This window comes from Anabas testudineus, chromosome 7, assembly GCF_900324465.2.
Source record: "Anabas testudineus chromosome 7, fAnaTes1.2, whole genome shotgun sequence".
NCBI lineage: Eukaryota > Metazoa > Chordata > Actinopteri > Anabantiformes > Anabantidae > Anabas > Anabas testudineus.
In genome coordinates, this window is record NC_046616.1 from 20,620,628 (window position 1) to 20,637,600 (window position 16,973).

The 16,973-nt window shown below is 40.1% G+C and overlaps 2 protein-coding genes across 2 annotated transcripts; one reads left to right on the plus strand and one right to left on the minus strand.

Annotated features, from left to right (window-relative positions):
- The first annotated feature begins 284 nt into the window (after nt 1-284).
- Nucleotides 285-5,508, plus strand: si:dkey-190g6.2 (coenzyme Q-binding protein COQ10 homolog A, mitochondrial). The gene is made up of 5 exons (XM_026366893.1): nt 285-421; nt 1,707-1,856; nt 1,947-2,139; nt 2,328-2,429; nt 2,978-5,508. The coding sequence occupies exons 1-5, from the start codon at nt 285-287 to the stop codon at nt 3,143-3,145; spliced, it is 750 nt and encodes a 249-aa protein (XP_026222678.1). The 3' UTR covers nt 3,146-5,508.
- Nucleotides 5,509-6,526: 1,018 nt separating this feature from the next.
- On the minus strand, nt 6,527-16,845 carry cs (citrate synthase). Its single transcript, XM_026366892.1, has 11 exons — nt 16,679-16,845; nt 13,834-13,884; nt 13,502-13,609; nt 12,802-12,867; nt 11,573-11,704; nt 10,657-10,845; nt 10,240-10,439; nt 9,719-9,848; nt 8,916-9,017; nt 8,208-8,417; nt 6,527-8,110 (listed from the first exon to the last, which is right to left on the minus strand). Exons 1-11 carry the CDS (start codon nt 16,727-16,729, stop codon nt 7,940-7,942), a joined length of 1,410 nt encoding a protein of 469 aa, XP_026222677.1. The 5' UTR covers nt 16,730-16,845; the 3' UTR covers nt 6,527-7,939.
- Nucleotides 16,846-16,973: the final 128 nt, after the last annotated feature.

A 16,973-nucleotide genomic window follows, 5' to 3' on the forward strand; every position in this document is an offset into this window, starting at 1 on the left:
TATCGTTAGCAGCTCGCTGCCGTAACTAACGTTAGTTACGCTGTCAGCTCTGAAAGCAGCAGGAGACGCTGCGGAGGTGATCATATCCAACTAGCTCTCGGGGGATTGCTCGGTTTTTTGCATACTTACACACAGCTAACGCTTGGTGTGAATTTACACATCCGAACGGAAGCAAGGGGGTTGTACTGGAGCCTTGAATCCGTCTGCCCCCGGTCTTCGAGCAGACCCCGGGCTCCCTTTCTCAGACCCAGGACCTCTCTTCCTCGAACTGAGGGGCTGTTTTCATGGCAGCCACTGCCGGTGCCCGACGGTTACCCATGGGTGTGCGGACATTCAGTGACTTTCTTCATATTGCCACTGTAGGCTCCCCTCGCTCGTGTCGTGCAGCGGTGCCGAGAGGATGTCTTCGACAGAACATCAGGTGAGACACTGGACACAAAGCTGCTAGTGGAACAGGTAACGAGGCTAATGACACGCAGCTAGTCCCGCTACGACCTCACAGTGTCGGGGACAGACGTCGAATGTGCACTGGTTCGTACAAGTAAACCGAAGTAAAGAGCTTTTCTTTAGCTTTTAGCTAAATGTTAATGTAGTGTTACGTTTATTATCACCAACCTAAAAGTAATCCCTAACCGTGGCATGCTCAGGAGAACAGTGGCGAGGATAGAAGGAAGGAAGGAAGGAAGGAAGGAAGGATGGGTTCTTTGAAAGCTGCAAGTTCTGGATGCCACTGGACAGTTATTCACATCCTACCTCAAAGGTTACCACAAAGCTTTCCAGTGGCCTGAACATCACGGAAATCCCTGGGTACATCTTGAACATTCTGTTTGTGCAATAAAGCACAAAAAATAAATGTTAATATATCAATATGTTGCTTAAGACAGAGATCAATATCCCCTGCTGCCTCACTAATATTGGCTAATGGTAAATATGCTGTTGGATTATTTTGTAGTACATTTGTTGGACATGGTCATTACACTGTAGTTTATTGATTTGACCTTTAAAGTAAAAACATAGTTTCTACTAACAGCAATGCTAATGAAATGTTTCTAATCAGCCAATCACAGTGAATAATTTGGTCTAAAATCAAAGTTAAATCAATACAGTATAAAGCTTATATCATTACAATATTTTGTACTGATGCATCCCCAGCTATATCTGTGTCATATCATAAAGTTTATGACCATATCTTTTGTTTGTGAACACAAATTGAACATATTGACAAAATGGACAGGTTACCAAAAACAAGAAATAAATACCTTCAAAATAAAACCATAGTTAATACATTAAAAACATTCAAACAACAGGGTGGAAGTGTTTTTATTCAAGTTGGGTAACATAGCAGTTTGTAAGAAGAAGACCTTTTTAATCTTATTTCATGAAACTTAAAGTAATGACACAGAGGTCATCCAGAGGTGAGAACATGTTTTCTCAACTTCTACAGGCTACATGACAGAAAATCTATTGTGCTTTGTGCGCAAGTGCGAATTGGTTCCATTGCAGAGCGTTTTGCTATTCACATAAGAGGCCTAAGACAGAAAACACCAGCACACTGACAACAAAGAGAGTCCAGTGTACTACGAGTGCTCATTGACTTCAGTAGCTGGAACAACTGTAGTGGGCTGTTTGTTTTTTCTAACAGTTCAAGTGGTTGATTGTATGCTTTCCAGAATGTGGCTTACAGGATGTTTCCTTTTACCTTTTAGATACTTGTCATCATGTGGCATTTTGATGACAAGAACTCCTAGGGTGCTTTGCCTCCAAGACTTGGACACAATGACAAGTGTTCCCCAAAGCAGGAACTTCATCAGCCTCACCAACAAAAGGCAGGAGTACTCGGAGCGCAGGATACTAGGGTAATTTTTAGTATAAGCCGAGAATAACTGTATCCCAGATTTTATTTATTTTTTTAGAACTCCTTTACGTTGCAACTCTTTCTGTCATAGGTATTCGATGCAGGAAATGTATGATGTGGTGGCCAATGTTGATGAGTACAAGAACTTTGTGCCCTGGTGTAAGAAGTCCCAGACCATCATGAAAAGAGCAGGCCACTCCAAAGCCCAGCTTGAAGTTGGTTTCCCTCCAGTGTTGGAAAAATATACATCTATGATCACCAGTGTCCGGCCTCATCTAGTCAAAGTAAGTGTCAGAAGCTTCAGTGAATGAATGTGTATCTGCCTTTTATAGATGTTACTTGTATTTCATGTTGTTGAAATATAAGTAACAGTAAGAGTGAACTAATGCAAATCTTAGTTGAATAGTGAATAGAGTTTGTAATGTGAACCAGCAACCATTAATAATCAGAATTTGTTTTTGGGTGATTTTAGGCAGTGTGTACCGATGGAAAGTTGTTCAATCACCTGGAGACAATATGGCGCTTTAGTCCTGGCATTCCCGGTTACCCTCGCACCTGCACAGTAGACTTTTCTGTAAGTACTCTTCCTGACATAGAAAGTGTATATCAGACTCTGCCTCTCTTGATGTAGCTTTGGTAACTTTTTGGATCAAAGGAATAACTCAACATTTTGGGTAACATGTTTATTTGCTTTCTTTCTTGGAGTTAAATAAGAATATTGATTCCGCTGTCAAGTCTGTTCTCTAAATTATGAACTTACAGGCAGCATACAGTTGGCTTAACTTAATAAAGAAACGGCTAGCCTGGCTCTGACCAAATAGTTATGTAACAGTGTTATGTAACACTTTAATTACACATTTCTAATAATTCACCTTAACCTTTGTTGTTGTTGTTGGGCAGAAATAGGCTAGTATCTTCCCAATGTCCATTCTTCATGATTAGCTAAGATAAATGTCTGCAGGCTGCAGCTTTGTATATGTTGCACAGACACCACAAGACTAATATGGATCTTCCAAAACAAACTGTTCCTAGTCAGGCTATTGTATCCACCTTCTGTTCTTTCCATATTTAATAATTCTTCCAGGCATATACTAAAACGATCATTAATTTTGTGTTCAACAGATATCTTTCGAGTTCCGATCTTTGCTGCACTCCCAGTTAGCCACCATGTTCTTCGACGAGGTTGTAAAGCAGAATGTTGCCGCGTTTGAGCGGCGAGCCTGTAAGCTCTATGGTCCAGAGACTCGTATCCCACGAGAGCTGATGTTTCACGAGGTGCATCAGACGTGATCTCAGCAGCTGCGCATCCTCATCTGGCCTTAAACCACACCAACCTTTATTCTCTTTATCCACGCGAACCTGCATGACGATGCATAACCGCCCTCCACTTCACGCCTCCTCAGCTAGCGGATCCTGAAGATCTTAGACATCCAACTTGTGTAAGCATTGTGTTGGGATAATTCTAGTCCTTCTTATTCCAGCCTCAACAAATTCCTGTTCATCTCCCTCCTCCTTGTGTTAAGTCTGTCCACTTTCTGTCTACCTCCACTTAAGGGATCCTTATTTAGCAGAAGGAACCCGCCACTGCTCGTGCTCCATGGCAGTTACAAGTGTTTATGTAAACAAAACAGTAAATCACTGCAACATCATGTTACCAATGGTAGAGAGTCGACTATTATTTTAAATGAACGCCACAGTGACACAGAACGAAACACTGTTTTAATCAGAAGGAACAGAGGCCCTTTGAAGCTGACCTTTTCTCTTACAGTTCAATGTGACCTTAAGGTTACTCGCCACACTGACACCTTATCAAAGTGTGTCCACTTATTAGTTTACCTTCAGCACCTTCAGGAGGAAATATATTCTTTGCCTTTCTTTTATCGTTTAGTTTTATTTTATGTGGAATTTTAAAATATATTTTAGTGAACTTGGTGCAGAACAATAATTAATTTCATCAATTTTTTAATTTATTCACCAGTGGTTAAATGCAAGTTGTTAACGTTTTAGTGGGATTCATATTGAAAGTGCCATGTTCGGGTTGTTTAGAGAGTTGGAACTGTATGTTGTAATAACATCACTGAAGTGCAAATGGCTGTTTCCTCACTAGTTAGCTGTGGCCTCGGTTGAGTTTTGAGAGAAAGGTAGCTTTGACCTGGATGTTGTTGTGCTGTGAGGATTGTGTTTGTGGACACTGAGACTTGGCCGGCCATTTTTATTATAATGCCTTATTTTACAGCCCAGCACTACTAGTGACTACTAACTACTAGGTGATTAGTAGAAGTCGGGGCAATCTAACTTTGCACAAACCAGAGCACCTAAATGAATCCATGGACAGGATGGTGACTACCATCAAATACTGTAAATGGGATAACAACAAACATCAAAGATCACAGGACCTTTTATGTTTGATATATGTATAGTTTGACTGTACAGACTTCATAGATTAGAACTCAATATTGGCATTTTATGTCATATCCGAACAAGCAAATAAATTTAATGCTGCTTTCACATCATGCACGCACTAGATGATATGTCTAAAATAACCAGTAGCTGAATAGATTGTCACTGCAGTAAAGTTACGAGTCAGATTATGCTGTAGTTACAATAATTCAGTTGATTGCATAAGTGGAAATGACAAATTTAAAAGATAGGTTTAAGTTTCCCTGTTCTGCTCTTTGAATTTTGTGGTGAGTCTTTCTTAAGGTCATCAGGGGCATATTGCTTCTGTGCCATGTACATCGTTAGTATAAAAGACACTGGTGGGCTGTAGAATAAAACATTATCAAGTGTTTATCATTTTATATGGGTTTCATGCTTAATTTTGGATGTTTAAGTTTTTATTTATATACATTATGATGCACGGATGTACAGTAACTAACAAAGAGGCAAATATAGACGTTTCTAGTGTTTACATGTTAAGGCATGACTACATTTTGTTGGTATTTAGATTCCAGATTTCCAGTACCTAGCCCACATCTTTATTCCATGATCAAGGGCTAATAAAGTTCATTGATTGTACCTGCCATATTTTAGAGGTGACTGATGAGTCCAGGTTGCCAGAAGTGAAATGAAAAAGTCACTCAATAGACAATTAATTCTGTCCCCATGCTCCAATACAAATGAACAGTGATTCTATATTTTCAATGCTGGATTTTGGCTTTAAAGTTTTTATTTTTTCTGTTAATAAGATGATTTGGACATTAAGGGATATTTCATCATCAGTGCATGGAGATGATGAAATGTTTATTACACCCAAATGGGTCTGTTAATCAATGTTACAATAAAGAAAGCAGTCTAACTTATTAAAAACCATGTAAGACTACAGTACATCTTCACCTCAGGGTTTTTATTTTCTTAGATATGTTGTATGCTCCAGATGCTGCATACAGGTTGAATTTGATTTACCAATACTCTGTAAATCAGAAACAGTGCAAAGTATTTTAAGAGAAACGCATTATATGATCTCCTTGTTCTGATGGTAGCAGCCCAGTACGTGTACATGTAGAAATACTGTGATTGACTGAGGAACTGCTCCATTAGAACACATTTCCCTCACATCACAGTCAAATCACTTTGTTTCCAGTTAAAATGTGTCTTTGTAAATATTTCAAGTGTATTTTAAAGCTTTATTTAAATAAAAATGCAGGTGCTTATTTCTGTGTGTTCAGTTTCAGGCCCTTGTTCAGAAGAATGTGACTCATTTGTTCACATGTTCCTTGACCTTTGTACAGTTTTCCCCCCACTGCAATTGCAGCACCACCAACCTATACTGTGTGTTTGTGTTAAAATGCTTTTAGATTAGGCTTAGCGGCTGTTTTTGGAGTTTTTAATGAGGCAGAAAACCTTCACGTTTCTTTAGTGCTGCACCACCAGGTTGCCACAAAGTGCGTACACTGACAGAGAGTGGACAGCTCTCCAAAAGGTGTCTGACCAGCAAGAAACCAGAGTGGGGTCACGGTATGTGGGCCAGTTATTAATAACAGCACATAGTAGAGGTGAGTGTTCAGACGTCCTCCTTCATCACAGCGATTGCATTTATTCTGTTTTTGGCCACATTGACACAGAGGTGAAAACACATTTTCCTGCTTGGACATGTTTTCTATTCAGCAAGAACCTGAATTGTATGACGCTTTTCTGCACAATGAAGGAAACAAGACCAAACAAATGTTCATAAAAACATTTTATTTTTCATTTTTTGTTAAGGTTTTCCAATGTTTGCTCTTCAAGCCTTTCTTGCCCGGTCGACCCATCCAGCCTTGCCCCCCTAAATGTTTCTCTGTTGAATTCATGTGTAATGGATTCTCCTGGTTATCATATACATCCTTTACACTCTCTATGATCAAAATAACCTCATCTCTTAAACAACCTGCCACAATGAAGAACAGCACAATAAAACACAAAACATGCCCCATGAAGCTGGGAGGAAGATTGTTGCAGAGATGCGAACATTAGAATGAACTACTGACAAACACGTCAAGAGCAGTTTAACAAGATGCAAGAACTTGGACGACGGGGGGGAAGAAAATGGAGTGCTGACAAACCCAGAACTTAAGAGCAAGCTTGAAACATTCAAGTGAAACAACCTGACAAACAGCACCGGCTTAGCCTACAGAGCTAGCCAAAAAAATCGTGTATATACAAGATAGCTGCAGTTTCTTTTTGTTCATTGTGAAGATTTCACAGTGGCCAGTGAGACTGAACACGACAGTGCAACTGGACACTACTACACTATGGGTAAAATATGGTAGCCATTGTGGTTATACAAGCAAGTGATCAAGCTCATACATTCAAGCTATACATATACATACCTATGTACACATAATATAAATAAAACCACAATATGAGAACCCATTATAGTTTTACACATATTCAACAGCAAAAAAAGGGCACACTATCATCCTGGGGGGGTCTACTGCTACAACTTAGGAAATCCAATCAAGCAAGTGCTCATTTTGGAGTAGTTGATGTTTAAAGCGCTCTCCTGTGGGGATAAACTAACAAATGTACACTCAAATAAAACAGGACTAAATATGAAGCCCCCCATGTCCCACTTCTCATTCAAGCTTGCCCTTAAAGATTTACCACAGGTCGCCAAGTACAACACCCTTTGCTCAAGTCTTTGTCATTACTGTACATCACTGTTGATGTACATTATTTCTAATTCTCCAGCACTCACTCAGCAAACCACCCGAGCAGAGAGGCCCATTAAAAATGAAAGCATGTTAACAAAACAAGGAGCAAGGGAAAAAAAAATTACATTTAGACAAGATTATTTTGATCATAGAGGTACAATTATTCATGATTAAAAAGAAAAAACAACTAAGTTGGGGAAAAAAGGGGGAGACCTAAGATTTAAAGGGGCAGTATCTTTTAACTGGTTTTTGGCTTCTGAATGTTTATCTTGAACAGCTCGTTAATTTTACTGCTGAGGACCTTTGTTTCTAAAGCGGAGTGTTCATAGAGTAAATGGGAGTGAAGCACATTGATGGACTGGGTGGGCCGATGTCTAGGAACACTGCACAGAAGGAAAAAAAAAACTAAGCTGAGTCTTAATTAGGGCAAAGCCTTTTTGCTTGGAGGCATCTTCAAAACAAATCACTATTAGTCACAAGCAGGCAAAGATTGAGATATTTAACTTCAGGTCTTGAAACAATTACAAAGTGTAATTCACTCCCACAGTTCCCTTTGATTGCAACTGTCTATTCATAGTTCTGACCCAGTGATCAATGACCAACACGCAGGCACTGCACAGGGGAATACCTTATTAATGCTAGCAGACTTATATGGAATATAGTTTGAGCCTACTCAGGGTTGCATGTGTGTCTGAAATTTTCACCTCATATGTTCCAAACTTGGAGACACCATGAGAAAACGTCAGTGGTTAACTAAAACATACTTAAACACTATAGCTGTGATAATTTAAAAGGCCCTTCATTTGTGAAATGACATTAAAAGCTTACTGTCTCTTTGAATCCAAATGAATCCCTGGGGTTGGAAATGACAAGGGGTCAACATATGTCTGCCTTCATATTTCCATCTCCTCCCACCCTTCACACTAACCCCCAGCTCCTTTCAGGTGGTTCTTCAGCCTGACTTGACTCCCACCAGTGACATCAGTCCATCTGTGCTCATGGACTTGGGGCGCTCCAAAGGAAAGCCCAGGGCTCTACTCCAGACCAGCTGAGCCAGAACACCAAGGGCCCGGGACACACCGAACAGCACAGTGTAGTAATTCATCTCAGTCATTCCATAATACTGTTGACATGGGGAAAAAAAGATAGCCTTGTTAGAATCTGTGTTTGCAAACTTAAGATAACGAACCTATGATTAGAATCCACCATATGTGGTTTACCTGCAGCAGCACTCCGCTGTGAGCGTCCACATTGGGCCAGGGGTTTTTGGCCTTGCCTTGTTCCAGGAGCACATTGGGCACAATCTTGTAAAGCTGGGAAACCAACTTGAACATGGGGTCGTTGGGCAGGTGCTTCAGAGCAAACTCACGCTGGCAGGTGTAACGTGGGTCTGTCTTCCTTAGGACAGCATGGCCATAACCTGGAACAACCTACAGACAAGCAAGAGGATGTTTCTATGTTGCTAAGTATTTACGTATGATCTAAAAAAAATAAGGTTTTAAGAAGTACAATAAGCGTAAGAGATCAAAAGACAAAGAGCAACATGGTGGCTTAAGACCCTTGTTTCTCTTAAAAGGGTAATTACACTACATTATTTTGACATGAGTTTTGTTGGAATAAAATATCTACACGTAATATTCCCAACCAAATTCTTACTACAAGTAAAAAGTACCTTTTCGTTTTTTTGGATTGGTTGGATTTGAAAGTTTGTTTTAGTCAAATCCTCTGGACCCTCCAGAAAATGGCCACTAGTGACCAGATGGCCTTGTTAAATTAGAGAAGATTAACAACACATTTCCTATCCAGTTAATCTCGGTCTGGCTCATTTTATTTTTAATACAACCACATTACTTCTCATACAGTACATGTGGGCAGAAAAATGGCTTCATGATGAAAACTAGAATTGGACATGGACATTGTGTTTTTACCCTTCCAGACTTGAGTGTGTTCCAGATATAATCCCTCATCCTCTCATCAGACACTTCTCCTCCCAACTCCTTCTGCAGGGCAGTAAGCCACACCAGCACCTCCTGTGTGATACAGAACAAAACACACATTAATGCAGCAGCAACTCCTTAAACATGTCATACAGCAAACTTTCCTTTGTCTGTGTGAGAACTGAAAACTCTTCATCCTTCATCTTATTGTTTAAGTCCTCAGTGAGGAGTAAAGTAAATAAACTCTGTCCTGCACACTGCCACACAAACAAGTCTTTTTTTTTGTTACAGCAGATATTTTAACTCCTCATAACATGACAAATAGCTCCATGATACAACATGGTCTCCCTTTCCCTTCCCACTCTGTTCTGATTGGCCAGCACAAGGGTCCTTTCCAATGGGCCAACCGCTGTATGCCCGGGGGAACAGCCCAGTCCTTCAGCAACAATCTAGCTGAAAAACCTGTTGCAAATTGGCACCAGTTGTGAGAACATGGTGTAATGTGTTGTGAACAGCTCAAAGTCTGACCCCTTTAATAATGGTTATGTTCTGTTCTGTCCTGTCCTAGAGGCCATGGCAATGTGACAGTGAGCCAGCACGCAACAATATCTGGCTTCTGACACTGAAGCAGTCATTAATAAATGTATTCTTATGGTTTTGCTTTTCCTACTGCCACATATGCAGATGTCTTCCAGGTGCCAGATACACTGCATTCCACCAATGTTTAAAGCCAACAATGCTGAATCATCCGTGCTTAGAAATAAAGTGAAAATGGCGATTTGCTTGTTACAAACCTGATTGGCCAGACCATGCAGAGGACCAGCAAGACCATTCATAGCAGCGCTGAAGGACAAATAGGGGTCAGACAGGGCACTACCCACCAGGTGGCTGGTGTGAGCACTGACGTTTCCTCCTTCATGATCACTGTAAGATTTAAAAATAATTAAATCATACATTAATTCACAAATATAGGCTGGCACACAGGTGTTCTCAGTGTAGGAAAGAGGAAGCTGCACTCTCTCACTGCATTATCGAGGATGCTCTGTGTTTACTTAAACCATCTCTATTAGAGTGCCTCAAGTTAATAATGCAGAGTCAACCATTTCATGTCCAGATGATTTCTACATTATTTCAGTTTGACTGATTCGATCAAATGTTTTCAAACAATGATTGTCTTATGATCTTTTTTTGTTCTTATAACTTGTTGTCCTCTGGATACATTTGGACACAAACACCCATTAATGAACATTAATATCGTCTTAGAACTTGAGCTATGTTTCCAATGTACAATATGAGGAAATGTTTTAAGTTGCACCTGTGGATGGTAAGGTAGAGCCTCATTAGCTCAGTGAACTGGGGATCACTGTAGCCGAGCATGTTGGTGAAGTTATGTGACCAGTCCAGGTTGGAGTCAATGGCTCCGATGCTGCTGCCTTCACGATACAGGTTGCGGTAGATCTTGGCAGCAATGCAGGGCAGCTTGGCAATCAAGTCCATGGAATCTTCATAGATAAACTAAAAGAACCAATGTGAAAAGATGAGTATGCGAGACTACAGCTGTGCTAGCAGCACTTTAACACTAAAGCTCTTTACACAGCAAAAAGTGTTATACTGACATAAACTGGATTCAGTACCTGAGGACCATAGGTTCAATCGCAATCAAGTTCATTCTCAAACAACATTTCCAACTATTATGCCAACAGCAGGGCTGCCAGTCTGTGAAGAAACTCACCTCCCAGTACTTGGACTTGTGGACCCCCTCAGAGTACGCCCGTGCAAAGCTGCTCTCACTGTTCAGCGCTGTGATAGCAGCACTGAACTGAGACATAGGGTGCAGGTTTGTGGGGAAATTATCCAACATGGTGACGACGTGAGAGGGAAGTGCTGCTCTCTTTGCCCACTCTTTGGACACCCAGTTCACCTGGAGGTGGAGAAGCACACAAAAGCTGTTTTTAGACGTGTGCTCGGACACTGAACTCACCTAGAAACTGCTGTATGTGAGAATGCAAATGTCAGGAGCACTTACTTCTCATACAGAACGAAAAAAATGTTGGTGAATGGGGCCTAGTTCTTCAGACACTGTCCAAATTTCGTAAGAGAAAACGCCTAAAGTAAGTGGCTAACTTGAAAGACTGGTTTTTGCTGCAATATATCTTGTACAGAACAGAAGAGATTCTCAAACAGAATTTATCGTCCTAACTTGTCCTCCCTAACTGACCTCTGTGTCAACTGCAGCTGCACTAGAGGAGCGTATTCTCATATCACCCTTTTCTTCTCATAAGTGAAATGCTTACTTAAGGTAAAGACAGCATCTACAGTAGTTATACATCCATCAACGCTTAAAATTATACATGAAGGTTTTCTGCTAAATATCTTGCTGCTCTTTTTTCCATTGTAACCGTTGTATCCCTCACATACATCACATTTGTTTCAACCAAAATATTGAATATTAAGCAGGAATATTTAATTTTGAAAAAAATAAAAATAATAAAAATAATAACAATAATAATAATAACAATAATAATAATAATGGAAGATTCTAATGAGCAGTGACTGATATACCAGCAGCAACAATGCTGCACAATCGTCCCTCATTTTAACTCTGGTGTGCAATAATTTCTGCAAGCTAGTATTTCTCTCCCACTCACCTGCTCCTCAGTGGGAACTTGTCCAGTAACCAGCAGCCAGAAAAGACCCTCAGGTAGAGGCTCCTCTCCTCCTGGAGCTTTAGGCAGCAACTTCTGACACTCAGGAATGCTATAACCCCGAAACCGAATGCCCTGTGTATCAATGGAGAAACAAAAAGACACAAAACTATTTACAAACTAGGGTAAACGAATGCATCCAAATGGTCCTTAAATGCACCATCAATCAAGTGTTGACAGGCAGGCCACATGGTTACCAAGAGAATTCAAATTAAAACTACAGCCCAAAATACTGCATTCTGGGGTCTGATACTGGTATTTATTTTTTTAAGAAATCCAATAACAATGTATCATCCAAGCTGTAGACTTCTAACACAAAATAAACCGTCTTGATATAACCCCATTTAATTTGAAGAATTGTGTAAGATGTATAGTAAGTGAAATAACAAAACTTGTCAGGGCTCACTGGTGGACAAACTATATAAGGCTGAATGACCTAAAAGAAAGACCTAACCTTTGATATTCTGCAATTTCTCATCACTTATCTGCTAATATACCGTCTGTCCTGAAGAACTTATATACACTTATATTTTGATTAAAAGGCCTTTAGCTTTGATTACTGCATGCATTCACCATGGCATCGTTTCGATAGGCTTCTGCAATATCACAAAATTTAATCCCGTCCACAGTTGCATTCATTTTTGCCCAAGATCTTGTATTAATGATGGAAGTCTTCTGCAGCACATCCTAAAGATGCTCAGTGGGGTTAAGGTCATAGCACTGCCTCCTGAGGCTTGTACGGTAGGCACCAGGCATGATGAGTGCATCACTTCACCCGCCTCAGTTCTTAACCCAGTTTTAGTAGTTTCAACAATCTCCTCAGATGTTTTCTTTGCTTGATGCCAATAATTTGACCCTTCTGAAAAAGACTAACATCTTTTCCACAACCACAGGTTGTATCTTCTGACATGGTTGTTTATCAAATAGGAAGCTACTCACTGCATCAGTTAGAGTTAAATAACTTGTTGGCAGCTGAAAAATAATCATCCATGCAGTAATTTTCCAATGGGAGGCTCTTAACTACTTGCTTGGTTAAATCTAAGTGGTGAGGTGTTTTTGGACGGACAGTGTACATGCTCACAGTAATATATGTAATAAACAAAGGATATATACTGGCCTGATATATAGACTGAGTATAAAATATATAAAGCTGATCAAGCTTCAATACTGACCTCCTCAGGATCCAGCACAGATGTCTCATACACCAGACCCTTCATTCCCCTCATACCTCCATAGACCTGTGGAGGAAAACATACAAAATACATAATTTTTTGAGGTTGTTGTTTTTTTTTAATGAATGGGTGTCAAATACATAACTTCATACATAACTAATAATCTAAATCATGTTTATTATATGTAAAACTACTGACTGAAATAAGACTGAATACAAATAATACAGTTCCAGCAATAGGACAGTTAATGCAGATTGATAACCAAGAATTATTTTCTAAAATTTCTCTTGGATTTCAGTCGGAGCTCAGAGACAAAGTAAATGATAAAGAGAATAGGGTTACTCAGTGGGGTGTGTATGTGGTAACGTAAATGGGAGCAGTGAAACTGGCAGTGTACAGAAGAGGTTTGAATGACTCAGCTAAGCTGTCTCTGTCAACATGATACAGGTTCATATTGTGACCTGAGGAACATGACTGGGCAGTGATAACTGACACAGTAAATAAGGCTGGCAGGCCTAGATGGATTAGGTGAGGCCATCATGCCACGTCCAATCTGCATCATGGCTAGTGGCCTAAATGCTTATTCCTAAATTAATACAGTGGATGTGAAAAATGCAGCGTTTCTCACTGGTCTGTGGTTTGTTTTATTGTGATTCCTCAATATATTGTAATTTTGTCCAACATCTGAAAAGTTACTCACCATGTCAACAGTAATCTGTCCTATGTTAGTTTTTCCATACTGTTGTTTGAAGTTCTTGATCCTGGTTTGTTCTTTAGGGATAAGATCTGCAAGAACATCCTTCAGATTCTGTAAAGACACAACTTTTGATCAGAAATGCCCTGAATCACACATGTAATCTTAAAAATAAAACCATTTCTCTTTTGTGAACTGAGGTAACTAATTGGGCTTTATGTAAACATTTCAAAGAGGTGGGGGGCAGGGGTGTTGCTCTATAAATACTCAAGACAAAATAATAATCTGGGAAGAACAAAACCAGGCAGATGGCCTTGGAGTGAACTGACTGTACTTACTGTTGTTGTTGCGCTGGCATTTCTGGCGGCCACAAGGAAGTAGGTGGCATTCTGTGAAAATAAATAAGACTTTATTGTCAATGATCCACGTACTATGAATGATCTATGAAATGAGTAACCTAGGACAAAATGTACATATATCAAGTAATTTCTTAGTTACAAACGTGTACAATTAAAATGTTCTCCGACTTTTATTACACTAGCTATGAATGAGCTATGAGCTATGAATGTTGGCTTCTGCGTCATATGTTTAAAAACATTTAACTTGACATCTATTCCACTATTGGTCCTACTTAAATTCATCCAAATTTTGCACTGAAATAAACTGCTGGGCAGACCACTACAAACAGCTGCAACAAGTAACTCCAAGTGAGGACTATTCCTGGACATTCCTCACGTGACCAACACTGCAAATAAATAAATAAAAATCTGTTCACAAACTGTAACTAGCTGCCAATGATGTAAATATGTTCTGAGTTAAATAAATATTGCTCAACTGCTATCGAACAACACAGTGTGCTATTAAAAAAAAAAACATGCCACAGAGTCACACCACCAGGGTCAATATGTTTGATCTGGTTTGCAGTGCACTGATCCCTTTAACTGTAATAAAGAGAAATTTTCCATAACATGCTTTTGTTTTACAGACCAAATGCCCAAATGTACATGTGTGTGATTTACAATGTTCCCTTTGCCTTGATATTTATGAAAAAGTTGGCAGATATTTAGTTACAGAAACTAAACTAAAAAAACTTTTTTTTGCATTTTGGCCTTTCTTTGATGGTATTAGAGAAGAACCAGGGAGGAAACATTGGAGAAGAGAGGGAGGTAGGCCACGCAGCAAAGTTCTTTAGCTGGACTCAACCCAAGCACCCTGAGGTTATATGGCATGCACCCCCAAACATTCATCTACCAACGCTTTTCCCATGAACGTTGTTTTGAGAAACATTCATATTACACCAAGAAATCAAAAGGTAACCTATAATTAACTCATCATGAGACTAGGACAAAATTAGAGAAGATTAAAAAAAAAACAACAACAACCAATCCTAGTTATAAACATGTCTGGAGAATAGTCCTGCTCAAAGCTCAGTGACAGTAATGAAAACTGGAGCCTGCTGCTGTTCACCATTGAAACAAGACTCCCCTGTAGGCTCATTAAAACTATCCACCATTGAAAGGGGTCTAAGGCACATGGCCCAGGGCTTCTCTCAGTAGGATCCCCTCCCCAAAACCACAATTGGTGAGGACAAAGGACTGACAAGGCTTAACCCTACATAAGGTAAAATCTTGTGTGACCATATCCATACTACACAGCATGAAAGAGATTATGTAACAGCTCAGTGTTTTAAATTTAGCGGGCCAGTGTTACTCTGCCACTCCCAACTTCCCCCGCCTTGGAGTAAGGTTAGGACTACTACAATCTCCAGGGGCTAAACCCAGAGGCTGTATGTACAAGAAACATATTAAAAGTAAATTTGTTTTACTAGTGACTTAATGTCCTCTTAACAAAACCAAACAGACAACCTGACCAGAATAGAAAAACATTGTAGAAAGCAAACTTACACATATTGTCTTTTAATGATACTTAACTGCTACATGGAGAAAACTCAGAATTTTTCTAAAAACTATTAAACATTTGTCATGTGAACATCATGAGACAAATTTGTCCTCGCCCTGGATGTTTTTATCATCACATGATTTTCAGTCACAGACAAGTCAAAAGACTTTATCGTAAAACAATGTTATATAACTAAAAAATCTACTTACTATTAAATCTTCTGAGCAAAGATTACAACTGATAAGAGGGAGAAGGTGAGTGTGACACAGGTTAGCTGCACCTATTCCTAATTATGAGTCTGATAACAAGGACAAAATACCCCTCAGTTTGTGCAGAGCTCCAGGAGGATATTACTTAGTCACTAATTACTTGGTAGTGGAAGGCATCTAGTAAAACCCACTATCAATGTATAGGATGACACAAATAAGTGTCATCAATTATTAGCAGGCTGAGTGTTCATTGGAGTAAAACATGTTACAGACACTGGAGGGTTACAGTAAGCATGAAAGGCAACTAACTTGATCACTGGTTGGCAGAGTTACAGTAACCTTAGACTGACCAAAGCACACTACAACGTCAGGTGATATTATGACATACCCAGTTAACATTCCCATTAGATATTTTAATTTGTTAGATGTTTGAATACGCAGTAGTACATCATTAGAAACTAGGGTCTGGTAATCTTTAGAAAAACAGGACACATGTTAAGGGCCGCATCGAATGATGTGACCCTAGATAACTTGGCTGAAATCTTACACATGAAGGTCAACGGGGCTGGTGAAAAAACACAAAGCTGGAGCCGAGTTCACAATGAAACGCAGTGTCTATCATTACAACCGGTCGAAATCCCATCAAACTTAGCGAATCAGCACGGCGCACACAAACGAAAAACGAAACAGGCGGACTCATGCCGAAACACGAAGCTAACGAGGCATAGCCACTACTTGTTAAGGAAGCACGTCCAGGCTGTGAGGATACCAGGACAGCATAAAGACCAACGGTACGTAAGCTAACGGTGGCTAACACGGAACAGGGCTATAGAGCGCACAATGTCTCTCATCTCAACGGTTTTAGCACCGTTGAGATGAGAAAAACAACAGCACTCTTAAAGCCTTTTCCATCATTTGATCACTTATCCATACTGTGGTAAGTAGCATTAAACAATGTAGCTCAAAGTGCTAAGCTAGTTAACGTTAACTGGCTAGCCCGCTAACCCACTGCTAGCTCGCAGGGCAACGGCATTGACTGAGGGAGCGGCATCGAAGCCGTTTCTCGTCTTCTTACCTTTGAATTTAGGAGTTTGGGTGCTAGCCTGCTGACAGTCAGGAAGGACATTGTGTCTGTGTAGAAGGGCTATTTCCACTTATTCTTCACAACTAAGGAAACCGCTGCCAGTGCCCCACGGAGCTGCTTGAAGGTGCCCCTCTCGAAAGCAGAAGGTTGAAGAGGGATTCAGGCCCACAGCCAGCAGCGTTGCTGATTGGACAATGGGCAGAATCGTTACGATGGCGTAGAGGAATCTGATTGGCTACAGCGCTGCTGGGAGTGCCCTGGTTGGATGGAGGCCAAGGAGCTTTGA

Bases quoted from the DNA above. Each gene is read 5' to 3' on its own strand.
- si:dkey-190g6.2 (XM_026366893.1), top strand. From the start codon at position 285: ATGGCAGCCACTGCCGGTGCCCGACGGTTACCCATGGGTGTGCGGACA. The intron at 422-1,706 runs GTGAGACACTGG...TTTACCTTTTAG, and splicing joins TGTCTTCGACAGAACATCAG to ATACTTGTCATCATGTGGCA. The intron at 1,857-1,946 runs GTAATTTTTAGT...TTTCTGTCATAG, and splicing joins TCGGAGCGCAGGATACTAGG to GTATTCGATGCAGGAAATGT.
- cs (XM_026366892.1), bottom strand. From the start codon at position 16,729: ATGTCCTTCCTGACTGTCAGCAGGCTAGCACCCAAACTCCTAAATTCA. The intron at 11,705-12,801 runs GTCAGTATTGAA...ATTGATACACAG, and splicing joins CTGTGCTGGATCCTGAGGAG to GGCATTCGGTTTCGGGGTTA. The intron at 9,018-9,718 runs GTTTGTAACAAG...TGTATCACACAG, and splicing joins TGCATGGTCTGGCCAATCAG to GAGGTGCTGGTGTGGCTTAC.